This window comes from Capra hircus, chromosome 10, assembly GCF_001704415.2.
Source record: "Capra hircus breed San Clemente chromosome 10, ASM170441v1, whole genome shotgun sequence".
NCBI lineage: Eukaryota > Metazoa > Chordata > Mammalia > Artiodactyla > Bovidae > Capra > Capra hircus.
This window is the reverse complement of record NC_030817.1, coordinates 89,849,350-89,875,364: the sequence shown is the minus strand read 5'-3', so window position 1 is coordinate 89,875,364 and position 26,015 is coordinate 89,849,350. Positions and strand designations below refer to the sequence as shown.

At 36.8% G+C, this 26,015-nt stretch overlaps 2 protein-coding genes across 3 annotated transcripts in view; one reads left to right on the top strand and one right to left on the bottom strand.

Moving 5' to 3' along the window:
- Positions 2,180–15,957, top strand: GNPNAT1 (glucosamine-phosphate N-acetyltransferase 1). The gene is made up of 6 exons (XM_005685091.3): positions 2,180–2,363; positions 7,636–7,803; positions 8,761–8,823; positions 9,929–10,056; positions 13,190–13,251; positions 14,760–15,957. The coding sequence occupies exons 2-6, from the start codon at positions 7,650–7,652 to the stop codon at positions 14,905–14,907; spliced, it is 555 nt and encodes a 184-aa protein (XP_005685148.1). The 5' UTR covers positions 2,180–2,363; positions 7,636–7,649; the 3' UTR covers positions 14,908–15,957.
- STYX (serine/threonine/tyrosine interacting protein) overlaps positions 16,674–26,015 on the bottom strand; it is a 48,665-nt gene continuing 39,323 nt past the window's right edge. For both annotated transcript variants that reach the window (XM_018053665.1, XM_018053666.1), the window contains 2 exons: positions 23,589–23,682; positions 16,674–20,996 (listed from right to left, as the gene is read on the bottom strand). In XM_018053665.1, coding sequence (XP_017909154.1) covers positions 20,923–20,996; positions 23,589–23,682 — 168 coding nt within the window. In that variant the 3' untranslated portion in view covers positions 16,674–20,922. The remainder of the gene's footprint in view (positions 20,997–23,588; positions 23,683–26,015) is intronic.

Below are 26,015 nucleotides of genomic sequence, written 5' to 3'. Positions count from 1 at the left end.
ATTTTCCAGGCAAGAGTACTGGAGTGAGATGCCATTGCCTTCTCCGATGCAGGTCAAGAAGCAACAGTTAGAACTGGACATGGAACAGTGGACTGGTTCCAAATTGGGAACAGAGGACATCAAGGCTGTATATTGTCACCTTGCTATATAAGTTAAATATAACGTATATGCAGAGTACATCACATGAAATGCTGGGCTAAATAGAGCACAGGCTGGAATGAAGATTGCAGGGAGAAATATCAATAACTTCAGATATACAGATGATACCACCCTAATGGCAGAAAGTGAAGAGGAACTAAAGAGCCTCTTGATGAAAGTGAAAGAGGAGAGTGAAAAAGATGGCTTAAAACTCAACATTCAAAAACAAAGATCATGGTATCTGGTCTCATCACTTTGTGGCAAACAGATGGGGAAACAATGGAAACAGTGACAGACTTTATTTTCTTGGGCTCCAAAATCACTGCGGACAGTGATGGCAGCCATGAAATTAAAAGACGCTTGCTCCTTGGAAGAAAAGCTATGACAAACTTAGACAGTGTATTAAAAGGCAGAGACATTACTGTGCCAATAAATATGGTCTGTATATTCAAAACTATGGTTTTTCCAGTAGTCATGTATGGATGTAAGAGTTGGACCATTAAGAAGGCTGAGCACTGAAGATTTGATGCTTTCAAACTATGGTGCTGGAGAAGACTCTTGAGAGTCCCTCGGACTGCAAGGAGATCAAACCAGTCAATCCTAAAGGAAATCAGTTGTGAATATTCATTGGAAGGACTAATGCTGAAGCTGAAGCTCCAATACTCTGGCCACCTAATGGGAAGAGCAGACTCATTGGAAAAGACCCTGATTGCTGGGAAAGATTGAAGGCAAGAGGAGATGGGGATGACCGAAGACAAGATGGTTAGATGGCATCAGCAATTCAACGGACATGAGTTTGAGCAAGCTCTGGGAGATGGTGAAGGACACGAAATACTGGAGTGCTGCATGGGGTCTGAAGGAGTCGGACACGACTGAGCAATTGAACAAGTGCCACCTAGGAAGCCCCCTTCTTAAGATTAGTGTTTACTTTTGTTTATATCTTAATTGTTTTGTATACATGAAGGCAAAAACAAGGATGGATAGAGATATTTGAAGGTTTGAAATACATCAATCAGAAAGTTATCTGAAATTTAAGTGTCACAAATAAGCAGAAAATGCTAATCCTTTGAAGTAGGATTAGTAGTCGATAAATTGAAATTTATGATAGAAGACAAGGAAGAAGAGCTACTGGCTATATAACTTTGGTTATGTAAAGCAGTTAACATCTCTGAAGTTGTTTCCCAATCTGTGAAATGAGGACACCTGCTAGTTAGGTAAGTCGCTTGGTAGGTAGGAGGTCAGAGAAGTCAGTTTTCTTATCCTAATCCAAGGTTTCTCAACTTTAGCAATACTGACATTCAGGCCAGGTCATTGTTTGTTGTGGGGAGCTGTCCTGTATACTGTAAGACATTTAGCAGCGTCCCTGACTTCTACGCCTCTCTCTATCATCATGTGAGAGGCCAGTAACACTTCTAGACTCAAGATTGAAAATGACCACCCATTGTCAATTGCCTTCTGGGAGGCAAAGTCGCCGCAGCTGAGTCACCGTGTTCATCCAAAAAGGGTTTGAGCGGGAAATAAAACGTAGTCTTAGAGTAGAATGCAGGGGGTCCACCTCACAGAGGCAGGATCTGTGACTCAGAAAACTGGGGATGAGGAGCTTCGAGCCTCCAGTGAGTACCCGAAGTCCTAATCAATGAATGAATTGACTCTGAAGGGAAGGTGCAACAAGGGGCAAACAAGAGGGGAAGGCGCTGAGACTGCGGTCTCCGAATCAAAGATACACACCCTAGTCACCATTACAGAGCTTAGCTGATTCCGAGGCAAAATTATTTTCCAGTTAAACCGCGACACCGAGGCTGTAATGGGAGCCTGACAAGCGAGGAGGTGCGAGCTGAGATGAGGATTCCTCCCGGCGCGCCGGCCGGTTGTAGTCCCAGAGAAATCTCCACCGGCTCCCGGCCCCGCCCCCACGTGCTGACGTCAGCCGCAGGTCCCGCCTCCACTCCGCTCCGCTCTCCGGGTCTCGCCCCCGCCCCCTCCGCAGCCACCTCCCCCTTCCCTGCTCGCGGCCCTGCGTAAGCGGGCAGGGGCGGGCTGGAGGCGTTGGTGCTGCCACGTCTTGGAGGCTGCGAGCGCAGCGGCCGAGGTGCAGCGGGCTGTAGCGCGGGAGGCGGGAAGAGGTGGGGCTGGCTCTGAAGCCGGATCCGGATCCAGTGCAGTGTACCCGGGTGGGTGAGAATCCGTCGAGCCTGGAGAGGAGCGCAGACTGCTGACCTCTACGGGTGAGAGGGTCTGGGGGTCGGGAGAGAGAGCGGGTCCGGACCGGGTGCCCTGAGTGCCGGGTTGGGCCTGCCTTCAGGTTTATCAAACAGGTGTGACTGCTACCCCCGGGCGAGGCGAGCTAGGCCCGGCGAGGGGCGGGGGCAGATTCCGTTCGGGGATCCAGGCATTTATCTTCGCCACCTGGGTGCACATGGGGGCGTAGAGGGCAGTTTGGAGTAAGTTGAGCGAACGCACGCCTGGAGCAGAGGTTAGGGATGGTGGCCAATGGTCCAGCCATGCAGGAGGTGGCCTTAGCAAGGCAGGAGCAGAGACTAGGGTGAAATTAACTCTTCGTTCGGCAGCTTTAACGTGGGGGATTGAGACAGCTGTTCATAGTCTCTGCCGCCTTCGGTTTTGAAATGGGCATGAACGCCGTTGGCCCCCGTTCCCTTCGGAGGAGCACCCCACGGCGGTCAGGAGCCACTTGAGGACCTGATTCTGCTCCGAAGATCACCTCCTGCACTGATTAAATTGGGGTTTCACTGTGGGAAAGACGGACATCCTTTGTCTCTTCCAGGGGATTCTACCCTCTAGAGACACTAAGTATTGTGACTTCTCTTACAGGAGCTAACATTTATGTAAATCGAACTCTTAAAATGCCATACAAAATTGAAGGGCGACTAGTCTTTTTAGGATATACACTCGTGAATGAATCCTACAATGGATCTCAGGAAATCATTTAGGTCAGTTTCATTAGGCAGGATTCACTGACGTTTTTTAGAACAGGGGAGATAGCTCCCAGTCTGGCACGATGATGTAAAGATTGGCCTCTACTGAGTATGGTACTGTAGGGCAAGAACGACATTGGAGGATTTAAGATTCACTCATTGGCTATTTCCTTGAGGTCAAGTCTGGAAAGCTCCACGTGCTATAGCTTGCTCATGGATAGACTGGGAATAAGGCCTAAATTATAGGAATCAAATAAACTATCAAGAAATTTTAAAATTATCAACTGAAGTGTAATTGCATAATATAGCCAGGCCTATTAAAATCATCAGTAAATGAAGTGTTCTTAGGTTCAAACAAAATTCAAATTATTATTGAAATTGTTATGAAATGTATGTAGACGATCCCCAAAGTCTCAAACAGCACAAGGTCCCCCTTCCTGTTTTAACCGTGTACTAACTAAAGTAATGCTCCAAGAGCTCATGAGATATAAAGACGTTTAGATTTGACCTTAGATTGTTTTAAATTTTTATATCAACTTCTGAAATCTTCATTCCCAGTATCTATTACTTGTTGCTCTCAGTTGCTTGTTCCTAGCAGCAGCTCATCCCCTTGTATATCAGTAAAGATGGTGAGAAACCTGTTGAAATTGTGTCCAAAGAACGGTCAACCAACTGATGTGATCTTAGTAAAAATGAATTTGCTGTATGGTTTTTGTGATATAATTTGTGGCAGTTTGGAAATCTTTGTTTCTTCTGGATTTTCTGAATGAGCTCCAGATAAGTCTTATACCATTTGTTATTCATTCACTAGGCATTTATTGTGCTAATCTTAGGCATTATGGGCCTTTAAATACATGCTAACTTAGTAGTTAAACAGGTTTTTGACAAATACTTGATGGTTAGGGTTCATTTTTAAAAATTAATCTAAAATTTTCAAAGTAAGACCCCAACGAGGGAATTCCCTGGCAGTCTAGCAGTTAAAACTTGGTGCTTTCATTGCCGTAGACCTGGGTTCGATCCCTGGTTGGAAAGCTAAGATCCCACAAGCAGCACACCCCTCACCCCCACCCCTGGCCAAAAAAACCCCAAACCCCAAATAAGACTCCAGTGATGATGGAATTCAGCTTCAAATTCCTAACGTGGTACCTGGGGGCACTTTAAGACACTGAAAATTATCTTTTGCAAACCAAACTTAACAATTTTGCTCTTTTCTAAAATCTTTTAAAATTTAGTGTCAAATCACATCTTACTTTAACTTCCTCAATAAATTAGACACCAACAGAATTTGGAAGGAATGATGCTAAAGCTGAAACTTTTTTGGCCACCTCATGCGAAGAGTTGACTCACTGGAAAAGACTGATGCTGGGAGGGATTGGGGGCAGGAGGAAAAGGGGATGACCGAGGATGAGATGGCTGGATGGCATCACTGACTCGATGAACGTGAGTTTGAGTGAACTCCGGGAGTTGGTGATGGACAGGGAGGCCTGGCGTGCTGTGATTCATGGGCTCACAAAGAGTAGGACTCTACTGAGCGACTGAACTGAACAGAATTTTACTACATGGGGACATGGTGAAATAAAAGAAGGTAATCTTAAATATGCTTCCCTGGTGGCTCAGACAGTAAAGCGTCTGCCTGCAATGCGGGAGACAGCTCTGTTTTATAAAATAGCTCATATAAACATTTTGATATTAATTTTTGATTGTGATAAGAATATGGATTCTTATTTCTATCCAGAATGCTTTAAGAATTTTAACTAGCCTGAAATTCTTATTTTCCAAATATAGGTTATGAGTGCTGCTTTGACTAAACTTTGTGTGTTAGTCGCTCTGTCATGTACGACCCTGCAACCCATGGTCTGTAGTCCGCCAGGCTCCTCTGTCCTTGGGATTCTCCAGACAAGAATACTGGAGTGGATTGCCATTCCCTTCTCCAGAGGATCTTCCTGACCCAGGGATTGAACCCTGGTCTCCCGCATTGTAGGCTGATTCTTTACCAACTGAAAGTGGCTCACTGATGTCCAACTCTTTGGTACCCCATGGACTAAACAGTCCATGGAATTATGTAGGCCATTGCAGGCAGATTCTTTACCAGCTGAGCCACAAGGGAAGCCCAAAAATACTGTAGTGGGTAACCTATCCCTTCGTCAGAGGATCTTCCCAACCCAGGAATCGAACCGGGGTTTCCTGCATTGCAGGTGGTGGCTTTACCAACTGAGCTATCAGGGAAGCCCCTTCTTTCAGATCAGAGTACTCAAGAGCTTCAGGGGCCCAATTATCTGGGACAAATAAAGTGCACGCACTTAAATTACTTATAAAAAAAACCTGTTTCAAATGAACCCTGGGTGTGTGCTCAGTCGCTTCAGTCATGTCTAACTACAGTTCATGGGATTTTCCAGGCAAGAAAACTGGAGTGGGTTGCCATGCCCCTCCAGAGTATCTTTCTGACCCGGGGATCAAACCTAAGTCTCCTGCATCTCCTGCTTTGCAGGTGGATTCTTTATTGCTGAGCCACGAAGGAAGTCCCCAAATAGACCATAAGCTGGTTAAATTTTATGAATGATTGTTTTAATCATCACAATTTCCTTTCCTTACTGTTCTTAGATCCAAGCATAGTGTTTAGAGCAAGTTTTTTCTTCCTTTCCAAGAATGTTTTCAGTTTACCATAAGCATAACCTTGTTGTAGCCGCTGTACCCAGCAGTATGACTCATGAATTAAATTAAAAGTGAAAAAACACGAATATATGTTAGAAAAGTTAACATGAACATATAAAAAAATAAAATTTAAATTAGTAGCTAACAATTATATCTTGTTGAGCACGTAGTGTGCGACTCACTGTCAGGTGTTTGTATACACTAAGCCATTTTTTCAACAGTTTCATCTCCATTTTACAAATGAAGAAACATTGTTTAATTTACATAGCCATGATCAGACAGTTGACATCTGAATATCAGGTCTGACTCTAGAGCTTGTGGTCTTTCCTTGTCTAGGTTTCAATCTCAGCTTTGCTATTATAATTTTGTGACCTTGGGCAAGTTACTTGTCTACACCTGCATTTCCTCATCTGTTAACATGGAGATAATCATCTTCAGTACTCTAGGATTATTACAGTGAGTCAGTAATGTGTAAAGTTCTTTGAACAATGCCTGGCACATAATAAGTGCTGAACAAATAATAACTTCTATTATTACACCACACTACCTTCCCAAAGCCTCTGCTAGATTGCAGCCTTCCCTATATAGTTACATTGGGTTATACAATACAATCTAGCTTTATGGAAAAGCTAAAAATTGTTGCCCTTAGACATACTGTGATTTATGAAATGAAAACGTCTGGAAGTTGTGTTATTGGGGGAAGTTATTCTATTAAGTGGACTTTAATTTTTTCCTGTATTGCTTTATGGTAGTATATTATGCATATACATAGATTTGTCGTTAAATTCTTTGTTTCAAAGAACTAGAGGCAGGTATCAAATAGAATACAGTTAACCGTTAGTAAGATGGGTTTGAACTTCAAGGATCCACTTACCCACAGATTTTTTTCAGTAGTATTACAGTACTACACATTGCAAAGTAGGTTGAATCCCCTGTTACAGAACCAGAGATACGGAGGGCAGAGTACAAGTTGTATGCGAATTTTCTACTGTGCATTTTTGACAGCACGGAGGATTGGCACCCTAAACCTGTGCTGTTCAAGGATCAACTCTGGCTTCTGTTAACTGGGTGTGGTGTTAGAAATGAAAGTTTAGTGTTACCACACAGTCTCCTAGTAGTTGTTTGGAAGACTGTTTCCTCCAGCAACCCTCTTCTACAGAACTGTGCCCCCCCCCACCCATTTCTATGCTTCATGATTTTCATTCTAGCATTATAGCTTTCATTTAGTTTCAGTTTTATTAAGACTACACCTACCTAATAAGAACCTGACCATTTCTGAATGTTCAAAAAAGAGAGAAAAATACCATAATTGATTTTTCAATAGCATGAAAAACAGGCTATTCTTAAAAAGTTGTTTAGATGCAGCTGAGCAACTTCTAGATTTTTAGAAAACCTGCTATCAAAATCCAATAGATACTTAGTGTGAATTTATCATAGCTGAGGCCAAATATTCCAGTGAATTCTGTTCATGGTTCATATTTTTTTTTAAAGGTACATCCTCAGTAGTCTTCCTTAGTATCAGATAAAACCAACAAATTATTCCTTAATCCAGTAATGTAAAAAAAAATAAATAAAGGAAGTCATTTAAAAGTCAGTTATTCAAAATGCTACGCTAGTAGCACTGGTCCATAGGAAAAAATGTTTTAAAAGTCCTGTTAGAAAAATGGAGTTTAAAAGTGTAACAACTTCTAAATTTAGTCATTCATTTATTATATGACAGAATTTCTGAGTTTTCTATATAGCTCTAGCTGTGGCATTTGATGTTACATTCAGGATAGACTAAAATAAGTATCTTGCATACCTGTTAAAGATTTTCCTAAGTGCCATTTATTTTTATTAAGAAATTGACAATCTTGCCAATCAAAAATCTTCTATTAAATAAAATGCCTTAACATTTAAAATTTTGTTTTAGATCTTACTGCAAAGATGAAACCTGATGAAACTCCTATGTTTGACCCAAGTCTACTCAAAGAAGTGGACTGGAGTCAGAATACAGCTACATTTTCTCCAGCCATTTCCCCAACACATCCTGGAGAAGGTTTGGTTTTGAGGCCTCTTTGTACTGCTGATTTGAATAGAGGTATGGGCTCAGTTTACAAATGCTAGTTAGACTTACAGTTAGCATTTTTTCCACATACATGATGATGCTGATAATTTTTTTAAATATTTGACTTTCATATTACTTTTTTGTGCTTAAATTTTAAAGTGACTGAGAACTTAATTACAATGTGTATAGGCCAGATATTACTGTACTATAGTACTGTATTATACCACTTATATAGAACAGTGCTCCTTCCTAATTAAGCAGCCAAAAGGGGGAAATTAACCTTGTATAATGACACAAAAGTTAAGAATCTTCTCTAAAAATCTGGATGGAAAATGAGAATGTAGATAATTTGCCTTGGATAGTTGCAAAAGGTTTTGTCTACATGTATTCCTTTTTTTAATATCTAAATTCTCCAAAACAATATCCTTAAATTTCAGTAATCAAAAATCAATTTTTTACAGTTTGTCAGGAAATCTTAAATTATTTTGGTCAAATCAGTTCTTCAGTATATAAAAGTTAAGATTCCCAAAGTTCTATGCTGTTCATGTTAACATAACATTAATCAGTAATCTTTAAAAAAACTGTTGTCTCAACAATGTTGTATTTTACAAATAATATATTTGGTCATAATGAAAATCTTGCATTTTTAAGTAAAACCAAAGCACGTATTTGGGGAAATTTGACATCCCTTGCATTGAATCTACTGCAAATTACATTTAAAACTGTATATGCTGGTTCTATATACTGAGTCTTAAGGTCAGCACTATTCCAAAAATCTTATGCAGGTAAAAACATTAGTAAAATCTATTATTGTTTTACATATTGATTATATAGAAAGAATGGGTTTGTTTAATCTTTTAAAATAAGAATGGTTCATTACAGAAAGTTTTGAAAAAATAATGCCCACCAGCTTGACCATATAATATATCTATATTGCTTTTAATATATATTTGCTCTTCTCATGACTTGAAATCTGTTTTTCAAAACTAGGTTTTTTTAAGGTACTAGGTCAGCTGACGGAGACTGGAGTTGTCAGCCCAGAACAATTTATGAGTAAGTCCTACAGCCTCTTTTTCCTGAAGAAAAAGAAATAAAGGGAAACAAGATTTTATTTTTGTTTCAAACTCTGTTCAGTGTCTGCTTGTTTTAGTCAAATAGCTAGAAAATATTCAGATAACAAATTAGCTATTATTTGTTTAATGTGGCCAATCTATTCTAGAATCCAAAACTAACTACTACTGTTTTACAATACCTGGTATTTTTAGATAATTACTATAGCATAGAACCTGGGTGGCAGAGAAATTTCATCATCAAAAAATGTAATAAAAATATGTGAGGATAGAAACCCAGAAAGGTCAATTGACTTCCCCAAAATCACAGGGAGTTGTTGGTAAGGAAAAAACTACAACCTTCCTAACTCCATCCAGTGTTCTTAACACTGTCTTCCTATCTTCTTCATTTTCTTCAATAGGTAATTTTATTTTGTACTATATATGACCCTCTTGAAATGAAGGTTATTATTTTGTCATTGTTTTCCTTCTTTGAATCTATTTCTTCCTATTTCAGACCCATTACTAGAATATAACTGGAAATAAACAGTATGTTAATACTCTTGGGCTCAGTTTTTATTCTGAAATTTTTCTTTGCGGGAATATTAGATGAGAAATTGTTATTTCATCAATAATAAGTCAGTTTGAGGGGAAGCTATTTATTCCATTTTTGCTCCTATTTGCTAACTGGCTTTGGAAAAATTACTGGGAAATGGAGACTTATTTTTTATCTATTTCATAGGGTGCTTTCAAAGCAAGCAAAAATGATTGTATTTCTAAAATGGGTCATGTAATCATGAAACACTTGTGATCACAAAAGGAAAATTGAAAACTACTTTATCAGATTGTAAAATAGCTGTATTAGCCTTCCTTCATTCTGCTAGTAGATCTTTGAAATGTATGTACTATGTTCTACTCAGTACTGACTGCTGATGTTTCAAATACATGGTCATTCTTAATAACTGACATTTTCTCTAGACACAAAGTTGTAATTTACTGTAGTAAAATAGCTTTAAATATTCATTAAACTATTTCAGCTAATTCTAATATTTTTTTTGGCATCTAATAAAGTTTAATGTCTATATAACACTCTTTTCCAATTTCCACAGAATCTTTTGAGCATATGAAGAAATCTGGGGATTACTATGTTACAGTTGTGGAAGATGTAACTTTAGGCCAGATAGTTGCTACAGCAACTCTGATAATAGAACATAAATTCATCCATTCCTGTGCTAAGGTATGTGTTCACATTAATGCTTATGAGTAAAATGGATATCAACTTCGAGTTTCCATCAGACAAGTCTGTTTTCCCACTGCTTTTTAATGCAAAATGAGAGCAAAATATCGCCTGGAATAGTTTTGCTTTCTAGAAATCACTTAGTCATTTTCCCATCCTCTTAAGAGCTGTGAGACAGAAAATGTTATTAATATGAATTGTTGTGTGTGTTAGAACTGGTATCAGTTCAGTTCAGTTCAGTCGCTCAGTCGTGTCTGACTCTTTGCGACTCCATGAATCGCAGCACACCAGGCCTTCCTGTCCATCACCAACTCCCGGAGTTCAACCAAACTTTTGTGTACGGAGTCGGTGATTCCATCCAACCATCTCATCCTCTGTCGTCCCCTTCTCCTCCTGCTCCCAATCCCTCCCAGCATCAGGATCTTTTCCAATGAGTCAACTCTTTGCATGAGGTGGCCAAAGTATTGGAGTTTCAGCCTCAGTCCTTCCAATGAACACCCAGGACTGGTCTTTAGGATGGACTGGTTGGATCTCCTTGCAGTCCAAGGGACTCCCAAGAGTCTTCTCCAGCACCACAGTTCAAAAGCATCAATTCTTCCGCTCTCAGCTTTCTTTATAGTCCAACTCTCATATCCATACATGACTACTGGAAAAACAATAGCTTTGAACAGATGGACCTTTGTTGGTGAAGTAATGTCTCTGCTTTTTAACAGGCTGTTTAGGTAGGTCACAGCTTTTCTTTCAAGGAGCAAAAACGTCTTTTAATTTCATGGCTGCGGTCACCATCTGCAGTGATTCTGAAGTCCCCCCAAAATAAAGTCTCTCACTGTTTCCACATCCATTTGCCATGAAGTGATGGGACCGGATGCCATAATCTTAGTTTTCTGAATGTTGAGCTTTAAGCCAACTTTTTCACTCTCTTCTTTCACATTCATCAAGAGGCTTTTTAGTTCCTCTTCACTTTCTGCCATAAGGATGGTCTCATCCTCTGTCGTCCCCTTCTCCTCCTGCCCTCAATCTTTCCCAGCATCAGGATCTTTTCAAATCAGTCAGCTCTTCGCAGCAGGTGGCCAAAGTATTGGAGTTTCAGCTTCAACATCAGTCCTTCCAATGAACAACCAAGACTGATCTTGCAGTCCAAGGGACTCTCAAGAGTCTTCTCCAATACCACAGTTCAAAAGCATCAATTCTTCAGCACTCAGGTTTCTTCACAGTCCAACTCTCACATCCGTACATGACCACTGGAAAAAACATAGCCTTGACTAGACGGACCTTTTCTAGGTTGGTCATAACTTTCCTTCCAAGGAGTAAGCATCTTTTAATTTCATGGCTGCAATCGCCATCTGCAGTGATTTTGGAGCCCCCCAAAATAAAAGTCTGACACTGTTTTCACTGTTTCCCCATCTATTTCCCATGAAGTGATGGGACTGGATGCCATGATCTTCGTTTTCTGAATGTTCAGCTTTAGGCCAACTTTTTCGCTCTCCTCTTTCACTTTCATCAAAAGGCTTTTTAGTTCCTCTTTCTGCCATAAGGGTGGTGTCATCTGCCTATCTGAGATTATTGATATTTCTCCGGGCAATCTTGATTCCAGCTTGTGCTCTTTCCAGCCCAGCATTTCTCAAGATGTACTCTGCATATAAGTTAAATAAGCAGGGTGACAATATACAGCCTTGACATACTCCTTTTCCTATTTGAAACCAGTCTTTTGTTCCATGTCCAGTTCTAACTGTTGCTTCCTGACCTGCATACAGATTTCTCAAGAGGCAGGTCAAGTGGTCTGGTATTCCCATCTCTTTCAGAATTTTCCACAGTTTATTGTGATCCACACAGTCAAAGGCTTTGGCATAGTCAATAAAGCAGAAATAGATGTTTTTCTGGAACTTTCTTGCTGTTTCAGTGATCCAGTGGATGTTGGCAATTTGATCTCTGGTTCCTTCCTCTGCCTTTTCTAAAACCAGCTTGAACATCTGGAAGTTCATGGTTCATGTATTGCTGAAGCCTGGCTTGGAGAATTTTGAGCATTACTTTACTAGCGTGTGAGATGAGTGCAATTGTGGGGTAGGTTGAGCATTCTTTGGCATTACCTTTCTTTGGGATTGCAATGAAAACGGACCTTTTCCAGTCCTGTGGCCACTGCTGGGTTTTCCATACTTGCTGGCATATTGAGTGCAGCACTTTCACAGCATCATCTTTCAGGATTTGAAATAGCTCAACTGGAATTCCATCACCTCCACTAGCTTTGTTCGTAGTGATGCTTTCTAAGGCCCACTTGACTTCACATTCCAGGATGTCTGGCTCTAGGTGAGTGATCACACCATCGTATCTGGGTTGTGAAGATCTTTTTTGTACAGTTTTTGTGTGTATGCTTGTCACCTCTTTTTAATATCTTCTGCTTCTGTTAGGTCGTAATATTTCTGTCCTTTATCGAGTCCATCTTTGCATGATATGTTCCCTTGTTATCTCTAATCTTCTTGAAGAGAACTGGTACAGACGTAGAGAAATCAAGTCAGCACTGTGGAATTTGGCAGTAATGTTTGGAATCACTAATGCTAATTTTTTTCAAAAATGACACTTGAAATGTACTACATTAACACCAATTCCCATAAGTTTCCCACTGGTAAAAGGTTCAGAATAATATGTTCTAATCATGACCCTTCTAATGCCTGTAGAGTCCCTTCACTCCTCATGATTCACAGGAAATAGTAAAGAAAACAAGATCTAGATAACTCAGTGAGAATATGATTGAAACACTTGGAATATATTCTGTGAGGTATGAATTTTGATGTGGTTTCTGTACTAGAAATTAGTATACTGTATTTGTATGTCTGAAATAAATTGCTTTTAAGCAGGAATAGGATAGTGGATGTAGTACCTTAATAACAAGATTACATTTTGGTGATGTGGATTCCGAGATTTGTTTTTAAATAATGGGATGGGATTTTTCAGGATATGGGTGAATTAGGTCACAAATTGATTCACTGTATTATTTCCTCTATAATAAGTTAAAAATTTGCAATTTTTGAAGGTTTATAAAACATTTATTTATCAATGAGTTCTTACCATCATTTGTTGATTTAACTAAAAACAAAACCTACATGCTTAGTCTTTTAAACATTGTAAATATTTTCAGAGAGGACGAGTAGAAGATGTTGTTGTTAGTGATGAATGCAGAGGAAAGCAGCTTGGCAAATTGTAAGTAGGCAGAAACAAGGTAACCCTAGATAAAGTAGCTACTCTCTGTGTTTCAGTTTACATTTTCTTGCCAAGATACTTGTTAAAAATGTTTCCCTGTTTGAAGTTTTTTAAGCCTCATTAATTATGAACCCATTCTCACTCTATAGCTTAGACTGGATTTAATGAAAAGTATTTTTATATATAATTTTTGCCATAAAGTTTGGAAATTGGAACTGTATTGTTAAAACAGCCAACACCTTAAAGTTATTAACTTTTAATAGTAGTACTTTTTCATATTACTAGGAAGAAGAAACTTTTGGTGAGTCAAGTAATTTGTCTATCATATTTAAAAACAAACGACATGTTCTCAGTCATATGACTTTTAGAACCATATACTGAACTGGCCTTACACTGTATAATCCTCTATACATTTATCTAAGTCTTTTAACTTTCATAGGTTAGAATTTACTTTTAAATATTTTCTGAGTTTTAAGGAATTCACTCAGTAAATATTAAACACATGTGCTAGATACTAGTCAAAGTATTTGATACCTATCAAATATCCTCCCTGGTGGCTCAGATGGTAAAGCGTCTGTCTACAATGCGGGAGGCCTGGGTTCGATCCCTGGGTTGGGAAAATCGCCTGGAGAAGGAAATGGCAATCCACTCCAGGACTATTGCCTGGAAAATCCCATGGACAGAGGAGCCTGGTAGGCTACAGCCTATGGGGTAGCAAAGAGTCAGACATGACTGAGCGATTTCACTTCAGTGAACAAAAGAGACCAATTTCTAGTATTTCTGGTGCACGTTCACTTAGCCATACCTTTTATAATTGTGTAACTTCAAGCAAGAGGTTCCGTCTTCAGAATGATGAGGTTTTTTTCTATATGGGCAACATGAGAAATTCCTAGTTTTCTCTCCTTAAGGCAGTTAGAATCACATTTTTATACTTGGTTTGGATTCTTTAAGGATTTATAAAGATGTATATGTTTTTGTTTCCACTTCATATTAATTAGACTAAATCCATAGGTAACCTGATACATTCTTTCACAGATATTTAGGTAGCTTTTACAATGATAAAGAACAAAGCAATTATTTGTCCACTTTATGTGGGAATGTTGACTGAACAGTCTTGACTATTCAACACTGACTAAATAGTATGAATAGAATTTAGATACAAAGACTTAATTTTGGCCATATTTTTAAAAAGGCTGCCAGTCTTTGGTGTTAACATTAATTTTAAAATCTACTTGTAAAGAGGGTTTGGGGTGAGTTTTCTATTTATTAATAGACCAGAGATTACTACATAAAGTATATCTGGAACAAAATAAAATGCTTTGGGTGATTTAAATGCTTTATATATTTGTAACTTGAATTTTAAATGAATATAGTGAGAAAGGCCATAATATAAACCTATTTGCAATGTAAACAAAGTTTTGTAAACTATTCACTCACATTGTTATTAATATCTGTTTTTATTAACAAATGCTCTATGCCTCTCCCCCCAACCCTTTTTAAAATTTCAGGTTATTATCAACCCTTACTTTGCTAAGCAAGAAACTGAACTGTTATAAGATTACCCTGGAATGTCTACCACAAAATGTTGGTTTCTACAAAAAGTTTGGATATACAGTATCTGAAGAAAACTACATGTGCCGGAGGTTTCTAAAGTAAAATCTTTTAAGAAAGACATCTATCAAAGGAACTGATGCAGCAAGGCTATACTCTCTTCCTTGAGTTAAAATAGTTTGTTGCTGCAACCAGGTGACCTCTATAAATACTGGATTGTTATACAAGTATAATGACACTTAGAAGATTACTTTGGGCTGGTGGGACATGCTGAGTTTAGATTACAAATAAATTATTAAAGGGATGATTTTTAACCAAAGGAGTATATTTTTAACTTGAATCTTTTCTTGCATTGTATTTTTCTAAAGTTTGGCTTCATTTCTTAGTGGTCAGAGTATAGGTAGTAAGGAGTTATGTGTCTGCTATCTGTACTGCTCATTAAAAGAAAAAAAGCATACAGTGAATAAGATTGTTTCTTATCACATTCATAAAATTAGTATTTTTGTTTCAAAGAAATATATCTAAATACCAGTTAAGGGTGTGTCATTTCACATGTTACATGAAATTGGATGTTAGATATAACTAAATGTAGTACAGTCCAACATTTGCCAATCCTAATACTGTACTGGCAGACAACCTGGTGAACCTTTACAAGAAGTAGAAATGAAGATTAACTTATAAAATGTGACAATTAAATATACACCTAAAAGTTGTTATAATTCTAATGTAGCTGAAGTACTACCTGTCTTATATGTGAAATATAATAATTATTCATTTGTTTAAATATCTAAGAAAAATATAAGGTACTTTTTAACAGTGAGTTAGTAAATAAATCTGGTATATTATATATTTCTAACCTTATTTCTCATCTTTCCATGGGGTGTCCAAAGCCTGTCTTCTAACATTTTTATGAAAAATGGATTACAAAGTTGTGGAACATTTTGAAATGTATCAGACTGCATTTATTACATCCTTAAGATGTTGATGGAAGCTTTTCTATTTAATGTGACTATAATGGTACTATTATTCTGGTCACTATCCTATTTTGATTTTAATTTTTTTTTTAATTGAAATAAGAATTAGATACTTCACTACTGGTTCTTATCTTCTGCATTCCATGTTACATTAAACCTGTTCATATGAATAATTTTGTTAGAATCCTAATGTTTCCTGTGCTTTTCTTGAGTTGTCTGTTGAAATTATTAGGTCGAGTCAGGGTTAGTAAAACTTTAATTTAGTGTACTCTTTGTAAAAGGAGAATAGAAAGTAAAAACCACCTGTTTCTCATCCTGTTGACCCACACCTGCTTCAACTAGATTTCATATTTCCCTCCATGCAGCAAAGCTAGTTAACTTTCTAAATAATAGAAATTCTTTACTAATAAAAGGTGTGCTACTTACCTGCTGATGACCTAGGCAGATGAACTGGTGTGTTCCTAGTGAAAGCAACAAAACTAAATTTCGCTTTTTAAAAAAAGGAGTCCTATAACCTTGGTAACAGTAGCTTTATTAGGTATATCCTGGTACTTAAAAACCCATGTTAAAAAATAACCCTAATGGAAACTTCTCTGGTGGTCCAGTGGTTGAGACTCCTTGCTTCCTGTACAGGGGGCATGGGTTTGATCCCTGGTTGGGGAGCTAAGATCCCTATGTGGCTGTGGGGGTGGGACCCTAGTAAAAGGCAAATGTTTTATTACATTTCTTACCACTAAACAATGTGAAGTAAAACTATAAGGTGGCTATTTCAATAAATCCCTTTAAATAATGTTCTTACGGTCTTATCTTGAATTCCCCCCATAGGAAACAGAAGTTGTAGGTAAGGTATAACACATAAAAATTGTGTCACTGAGGAAATTGATGATCTGCATTTAGTTTTAGTTAACCAGAGAAGCTTGATTTCACTAAGGCATCCTGTGGGTAAACTTGAGTATGAAAAAAACTGCATAGATACATTTCAGTAATACATTTTTGAGTACTCTTCACTTTTGAAAAGGTATAATCAAGTGGCAGTTGTGATTTTTATTTTGCTCCATGTGTTTTATATATTTGTATTTTACTGACTAAAACATCTTTTTTTACATGTAACATTTGGAAATCTGGATGCATTTTATGATCAATGGTTTGTCATGATTTATTCAGCAATATTTTTGCCTTTTAGTGGGATCAAAAAGATGGTGTAGTGATGCTGATGATGACATCTCAGATTTGATGAAGGATATTATGTAGGTAGGCTAACAAGGGGAAAACTAAAAGCAAGAAGTATTTTTTTAAATGAGCTGGAAGCTGTTCTATGAATGGCCTTACCTCTTCCTTCAGACACAAATTCCCTCACTTTCAACTCCAAACTTGTTCAAATAATCATTAAAAAATACCTTGAGCCTAAACTTGGGACTTCCCTGTACTGACTATAATTTTTATGTGTGTAATCACAATGTTTTAGAAAATACCCTTAAGTGCTTCTCATTATCCAATGTTCATTTGTCCTTCATATTTAATCCGTGTGCAGGATTAAAACTGGGTTACTTTTACCTAGAAGACAACAATCTAAGTCAAGCGGTTATGGCATAAGCAGTACAAATGAACTTTTCAATCTTTTTTGAGGTATAATGGCACAACAGTTTTAATACAACCACCAATCTTCACAAAATAATTTTAATACTTTGTGCCTGAGCTAGCAGCATCTTGCACTGTGACATTCCTATACATACATAATAAGCATTTTATCCAAGTACAAATGTTAAAAGCAGAGTAACTTAAGCAATTGTCTATACAAAGGTAAATAGACACTGTAGGTTATTTTTCTTCTTGAATCATTTTTGCTGCATAGTAAATTGCAATTACATGTCAGTATAATGTTACTGATCTATAGAATACACTTTGAACTGTGAGGTATGGCAACTCCCTATGAGAGAGAGCTAACATGTAAACCTGAATATTTTGAGTGATTTTTTTTTTTTTTTAGCTGCCATGGATGGGTAAGACAAAAAAAATCCAGCATTCAAAGACCCTAGCAACTTATTTTTCTAATAAATTAAAAAAAAAAATAAAATCTTTTAGTAATTTTCAGCTATTTCCTATCATTTTCTTATTGGAGCACTGATGAATGGACAAAAATATTGAGGTGAAGCTAAGTCTGCTATGGAATTATGGATTAAACAGTTATTAAAAAAAAAAAATCCGCCAGGTAACTGCTCATTTACTTTACATCAAGTTGAGATTTTGATATATATCTCTATATATGCATCCCAACTTTATAATTCAAGATTGCAGTTAAATACTTCTAAATTCACTTAAATTACCATGGTAATAAGACAATTAGAAACCTTATATTTTCTTTAAAAGGACATGCTTAACATTTTCTGACATTACTTCTAAACTCAGATGAAGCACAAAATCCTCCCAAAACAAATATACTGCTCTGAAAGTTAAGTGGTTGAAAGTTGGTAGCAAAAGCTATCATGGTTTAACATTTCCACCACAGAGTAGATACAAATAAACAAAGGTAACTGCTCTTTATACACCTGATACGAAATTAACACAGACCAATGGACTGAAATTACAAGGTAAAAATACTGCTATTCTAGTTGAATATTTTCAATATTTAAGTTTCATACTTTCAAAATGGACAATAAAGCAGTTCTCCTATGTTCTGATGTGATATTTTAAATTCTGTGCCCAGATTAATATTTAATGCTTATAATTGGGTGCTGAGTCACTCATATATTATTCAAATATTCTATAAAATAAATCATGATTGGTTGAATGTACTATAATTAGCTATCACAAAATATCAAAGGAAATAGAGAAATTATAGAAACGGAACCAAATAAAAAGAATAGGAAGAGCTACCAGAAGAACCAGTTGAACACTGGATGGAAGAATATACTCAAAAAAAACTTGCAGTGTTCTTATATGAAAGAAAAAATAAAGTTTTTGTCCATATTAATTTGTACTCAAGAAAATGAAGTCCCTTTTTCTAGTGTCTGTGAGAGTCTTTACAGTGCTGGGCAGGCACTTTAGTGACAACATAAAAATTACAGTGATTAAAAGTGGAAAATTACCGAATATAATTCAATAACCAAACCTGTATTCTTGGCCAGACTACTAGAGAGGATATGTATATTTTAAGAAATCAATTTAGAAAATCTTAACTGCCTCATTTTTAAAACCTAAATGGACTATTATGAAGATTCTTTTAAGCAGTTTTTGTGGAAGGAGCATCATAGATTATTAGTTTGCAAAAGAGTCCTTGCTGACCTACCCAATAGTAATCTATATACAGGGAAGCTGTGTTATCTGGCACTTTTACCAACTGGAATTTCTGAACACTCAATGCAAATCTTGACTATACTAGACCAGCACACCCAGTGATACAACACACCAATCATACAACAGAATACAAGACCTCAAGGGACTGACAATATGCTGTTTTTAGGGTGGTAAAATAGGGGAAGGGAAGAGAAATCAAAAGAAAACCATCTGGGTCAACAGAATTAACGCTTAATTAACAAAGCAGTTTTGATTCACTTCCACTCTCCTGTTATGCTGCATAAAAAAACTTTTCCTGTATTATTTCACCTCAGGGAGGAAAGCAAAGTAGATAAGTTGGTATAATAGGTTACCTTATGTGGTACCTCTTGGTACCAAAGGAAGGTATGGAAATCACTCTCATCAGTAAAGCACCTCAAGAGAGGACTGAGAAAAATGAAATACAAAGGAGTTTCATTTGTGCTACCCTAAATCATCAACTATAAAAAGTTAAAACACTCCTCTCCTCCCCAACATCATACTTAAAATAGTAAAAATGTTTTTTAAGAACAATTTTTATATGTATAAATAAAAACATGGAGAACCTAGGATCCATAAAGTGACTTTGCTAATGCAAATTATGGGGGAAATTTGGATTAACTCAATGTAAAGAACTGATTACAACACTAATTTGTATACACTGAAGTCTTCCACAATCACTTTTCTACAAAAAATGCATCCTCAAAGAAAAGTTACTGTCTGAGCCAGAACAATCTCACAGAATCATTAAGACAACATAAAATGAAGGAGTAAATGTTCCATATTTCAAATAATTTACTCAGGTTTCTTCAAGCCTTAAGACTTTCAGTTTAAATCAATTTATCATTAAAAAAATTATAGAAAAATGTTCAAAACTTTTCACTGTTCTACATACTAATTTAGAGGTCATAAGGATATATTATTTTTTCTAATGAGGCAAGGCACTTTTCTTTTTTGGGCTTTGTTTAGGAAAAATAGTGCTACATTGGTTTATTATATTTAGAACCATTTTGGACAAAGAAAAAATGGGCTACACGACTCCAAAAAGAAGAAATAGAACATTTGGCTTTTAAGAATGCTAAAGGAAAGTTTAAAACTCTCCTTGTATTTGTGAACATCTGGTATTATAAAGCAAACATTTTCCTTTGTTCATTAAACTTTTTCTTTCTATAGAATAAAATTAGGAAGGTAATAGGAAAGGAAGCAATACTTGGATCATGTTAAAATAAAGACAGTTGGCTGTCATGATTTAAAGATTATTAATAAGGGACCAAGAAGTTTAAAAAATTAAAAGATAAACTATTGAGTTATACTAGAAAAAGAAATGTGGCAGATTCCTACATTTGTTAATGTTTCTGTAAGAGGCTCCATCATAAAATTGAACTGTAAAATTATTTTAAAAATGTACTATGTAGAACATAAAATGAATTTTTAGCAAACTTTAGGAAATTCTTTTGTTATAAATTACCCAGATTTTATAAACAAATCCCCCTAACTTGCATTTTGTTTAAAGTAACAACTTTATATCATACAAATAAATTTCAAGTATGAAAAGTGCATTATTGCAATAATACCTCTTTGCAAGTCCAAAATTCTTGGTTTATAATAAAACTGTAAAGAATTAAAAAAAAAAAAAAGGAGTGAAACCATCAGTGCCATCTATTACAGAAGTCCAACATCTTAAAATGTTGCTCAACAAGTCGCAGAGAAACACGTCTGGAAGCAACATAATTGAAAAGAAACTACTTGTGTTTTTACCATTTTACATTATTACTGTCTGTAGTATTTTTCTCCTCAAATAGAAATTCACATCCTCTATAATGTTGCTCTTGAATCAGCCATTCTGTGCAGCTGCCACTTGCATGTTTCCAAAATCATCTTCTTCTTCATGTGTTCTCTTCAAACTGCCTAAAAGTTATTGCATGAACATAATATATAGTATAATGGGAACTTAAATTCATTCATTAGAATGTTACAGCTAGGAAAGGCTTCATTTTTCATGAAGTGTTATCATATATATGACAATGAAAATTTCATGACTGAATTTTTAGTAAACCTTTGTACTGATAAAATACTTTTGTTACAGATTACCCAAAGAACTTAATATCTTCATGACACTGTCCCTCTTAATAATTATTAAGTTATTTTATATAATGAACATTAATTTTTAAAATAACAGTTCATAAATGTTTGGTTACCATTTTATAGGCATCCATCAGAAACATGACTCAGAACATTATTTATGAACTTCATATAACTTTATGAAGTTATAATTTTATTTTGTAGATGTAACTATCCTTTTGCTTTCACAGATGCTGTCAAAAATGTTTTTCCAGTGAAACTGATTGTTACCAACAAGTGTAGAACCGGAAGGAAGGCATGTAGCAGATAAGAGAATTTCTTTTATCTACTCCTCATATCACAGTCTGCTAGTACAGAAATTTCCCACACAGAGTATGTGTGGGATTGTACATGCCCAACAATCATAATCAAGAAATTTGAGTCTCAATGGAGGAAAACTTTAGGGAACAACTGAACTGGTAAAGGGTTTGCTGCGTTATCTGCCAAATAATTACATCACCTCAAACTTATGCCCTAAAAGTTGTGCTAAATCATGGTTAATAATGTTAGTCCAGAGGGTGGACTGGATTCCAATGGGAAACTAGTATTTCACTATAAGATTAATAAGAAAAGAACAGAAATATAGTACTGATGGAATAAAGAAGAAAATATACTAGTCATTAGAATAAGTCTAAATGTGTGCGTACGTGCTAAGTCGCTTCAGTTGTGTCCGATCTTTGCGACCCTATAGACTGCAGCCCACCAGGCTCCTCTGTCCATGCGATTCTCCAGGCAGTAATACCAGAGTAGGTTGCCATGCCCTCTTCCAGGGGAATCTTCCTGACCCAGGGACTGAACTCATGTTTCTTATGTCTCCTCACTGGCAGCTAGGCTCTTTACCATTAGCACCACCTGGAAAGCCTTAAGTCTAAACACAGCTGTTATAACAGATTCAGATGCAGTGCCACATCTGCACTCTACTAAAGGAGGTTGAGAGACATAGATAACTAATTCCAGGCAGAAAGTGAGGAGGTACAGATAAAGCTCTATGGTGGAAAAACTAGAAATTACTGTAAGAATAAGTTAATCATCATGTTTTCTTGAGGCAATGACATCTGAACCAAGTTTTTATGGAGAGACTGGATGTGATGCTTTCTAGGTGGAGAATAGAAGACACATGGGAAAGCATTAGTAGCTCAGTTTTCTGCTGTGCATATATAGAGGTACATTCAGAGATACAAATAAAGATCATAAGGGCCTTTAATTAACTATCTATGATGTGTTTGCTTCAGTAAAAAATTAAGCCAATGAAGACTTTTATATAAGAAGAAAACCACTATTAGAATTATCTTTCATGAAAATATGTCTGGCCACAATATATGGAACACTTAGGATGGGAGGCCAATACAGACCTAACTATACTGAGATTAAAGGTATTATAAAAAGAAAGAATTTTTGTTACTGAAGAAACAGACCCTCCCATTTTGGAAAATGACTACATAGAAGTTGCAAACTAAAGAGTCAATAACAACTAGGAAGTTAAGCTTGAAGAGTGGTTATATAGTTTCATCACTAAGGAGGTATAATATAGTGATGGACTTGTGGATGAGATCACCAGTGTTCAATTTCTAGATCCAACACTAACCAGGTATGTAACCTATTTTTCCTAACTTAAAAGGCTGTTGCTGCAAATAAGGCTGAAAGGAACTCTGGGAGAGAAAAATAATAAAGTAATAAATTCCATGAATGCTCTAATAAAAAGAAAGGAGACAAAAAATGGTAGCAAGGTCTTGGAGAGGAATGTAAAAGTTAAAAAAGATTTTGAGAGCAAACCTGGATCATTAAATGGGGGAGGAAACACTCTAGGGAAGAAAAAAGGACAAATATTTATGGCAAAAGAGAAACTGAGTCACCCTGCTTTCACTTAGTAGCCACGTTTTATTTTCAGTAAGATCACCTAAGTGTATTTAGGGCCTCTGGTACCAGACCCCTCTTATTATTTTAATCTTTGCAACACAGCTATACTAAATTGTGGAGAAGGGAATGACAACCCACTCCAATATTCTAGACTGGAGAATTCCATGGACAGAGGAGCCTGGCGGGCTACAGTCCATGGGATCACAAAGAGTTGGACACCACTGAGCAACTGACACTTTCACTTTAAACTACTTAAACATTTAAAGCTCAACAAAATGGAAATCTGATCTTCCAACCAGCATGTTCTACTTAACTAGTGGCCTACACACAGAAGCTCTGTATAATACATAATTAATCATAAAATTAAAATTTCAAATTATTTTAATTCAATAGCCCATTGAAAAGTTTCTAAACAATTTAAATTGCTCAGTGTAACTTGCTAATAAGTGACAGATGCGTCTTCTCTTCTACTTTTCATATCATCTATCTCCCCAAATTGCTCCAAAATGAAAAAATCCTTACCTGTAGAGTCAGAATGAACAGATAACGACCTTTCTATCTGAAGTGGTGACATCATCTGTATTGTTAATTTTGCTAGGTAGATGGCTTCATATTCCTAGAAAAGATTTTAATTAACTTGAATATACATTTAAATTCTTGGATACCCAAAACAAAATGAAATTTAAAAAGTGGTTAATGCATGCATTACTGGTATTCTTAGTTTATACTGAAAACTCCAATGCCATATGGCATAACAAAAATGCTTAAAATTCCTATCTTATAATTTCACATATACTGATGAGACTATAAATTAAATCAAGCCAATAGCCTGCACTAGGGTATTACACACTGAACTAGCAATCAGTACATATTCTCTGCCACTGGGGCAGATCTCTGACTTAAGAAAATGAAATAAAATATTAAAAAATCAGACTAATATAAAGCACTTAATGGATTCAAGTATATTCAGTTCAGTTCAGTCACTCATTGTCTGACTCTTTGTGACCCCATTGACCGCAGCACGTCAGGCTTCCCTGTCCATCACCAACTCCTGGAGCTTGCTCAAACTCATGTTCATTGAGTTGGTGGTGCCATCCAACCATCTCATCCTCTATCGTCCCCTTCTCCTCCCGCCTTCAATCTTCAAGCATATATCTGGTTCAAGTATATATCTGGTTCTAATTTCTTAAAATCAACAGTCTCTACTTTCAGTTAAAGATGAAATAATAAAGGCATTCATGTACCTTCTTTCCTTAAAGGGAAGAGATAGAACAAGATATATAGAGAACTCCTGATTTAATGAAACTACAAAACATCGATAACCCTGAATATGAGAAAGAAAAGTAAGGAAAAAAGAACAGTGCCTACCTTTATGACAGGAGAAAGAGAATTATAATTAGGAAGAGGTCTCAAGAGGACTTTTGGAATTCTGGAAAATGTTCAATTTCATTATCTAGATGGTAGTCACATGGATGTTTGCTTATACTTTATGCACTTACGTATGTGTATTATATTTCACAATAACATTAAAAAAATGGAACCAGACTAAGCTATGCACAGAAGATACCTGGCTGCATACATCAAACAAAGTGGGTACAATTTAGAGTTCTCCAAAAGAGGTGGCAGACCTAAGACAAATCTTAGAAGCCCTTGCATAGTATGAAGTATGTGTGGGTCTATCAAGGAAAATGTGAACATCCACACCTGGCATTTTTGCAAGAAGCAAGCCTGGTAGAGGAGAAACTGTTGCCAAGCATCTGCTAATCTTGGTCAGCTAAAAGTAAAAACTGAATCACTAATTCTGAGGCCTGACTATACCTGAGGGTCACCTGAGAAGTCTTAAAACCAGTGTATATATACTCAGCTTACCGCTCTCCTTGGCTGCCCCCTGCCAGTGATTCTCATTTAATGGTATGGGTAAACTTCCCCAGGTGATTCCAATGTGCATGTAGTATTTATGAACCTAAACAAGAAAAACTTGTGACAGAGGGGCTCTTTTTCTCCATTCACTGAGTAGAGTCGTACTACTGGAAAAAACTGTTGGTGAGAAAGTCTTCCAAAACAACTGGGAAAATTTAAGCTGCCTATATTTCCCAATCTCTTCCCACAACTTTATTATTGGGAAAATTGCTTATCTAAGAAGAACGTCTCCAGTTCAAAGATGACCAATAATCAAAAAGGAACCAATATAAGTCTTATGTAAAGGTGTTTGTAAGGGGAAAAAAGCAACATTATAACCAAAGTCCATATATGAAGAAAACTGCATGAAAATTACACGAGGCAGGTGAAATTTGTGAATAATTCTCCATAAAATCAATGAGATATGGCATTTCTGAAACGAGTTCAAAGAAGAGATAAAAGGACTCATGGAAGAAATGTAACAATGAAAGAGACGACATAACTCTTAGAGCTCAACAGAAAAACAGAAAAAAGAAAATAAACCACAAAAATAATGACTGTAAGAGAATCAACAAAGAGGAGAACAGACCATTCCTTTTTTGGAAGGAATGACGCTAAAGCTGAAACTCCAGTACTTTGGCCACCTCATGGGAAGAGTTGACTCATTGGAAAAGACTCTGATCCTGGGAGGGATTGTGGGCAGGAAGAAAACGGGACGACAGAGGATGAGATGGCTGGATGGCATCACCGACTCGATGGACATGAGTTTGGGTGAACTCCGGGAGTTGGTGATGGACAGGGAGGCCTGGCGTGCTGCAGTTCATGGGGTTGCAAAGAGAATCAACAAAGCCACCTCAGTCATTATTTTTGTGGTTTATTTTCTTTTTTCTGTTTTTCTTTTCTTTTCTGTTTTCTCTTTCATTGTAACATTTCTTCCATGAGTCCTTTTATTCTCTTTTAGAATGGACTGGTTGGATCTCCTTGCAGTTCAAGGGACTCTCAAGAGTTTTCTCCAACACCACAGTTCAAAAGCATCAATTCTTTGGCGCT

Coding starts and splice junctions, on each gene's coding strand:
- GNPNAT1 (XM_005685091.3), top strand. CDS start 7,650: ATGAAACCTGATGAAACTCCTATGTTTGACCCAAGTCTACTCAAAGAA. Junction 8,824..9,928: donor CAGCCCAGAACAATTTATGA/GTAAGTCCTACA, acceptor CAATTTCCACAG/AATCTTTTGAGCATATGAAG. Junction 13,252..14,759: donor GGAAAGCAGCTTGGCAAATT/GTAAGTAGGCAG, acceptor TTAAAATTTCAG/GTTATTATCAACCCTTACTT.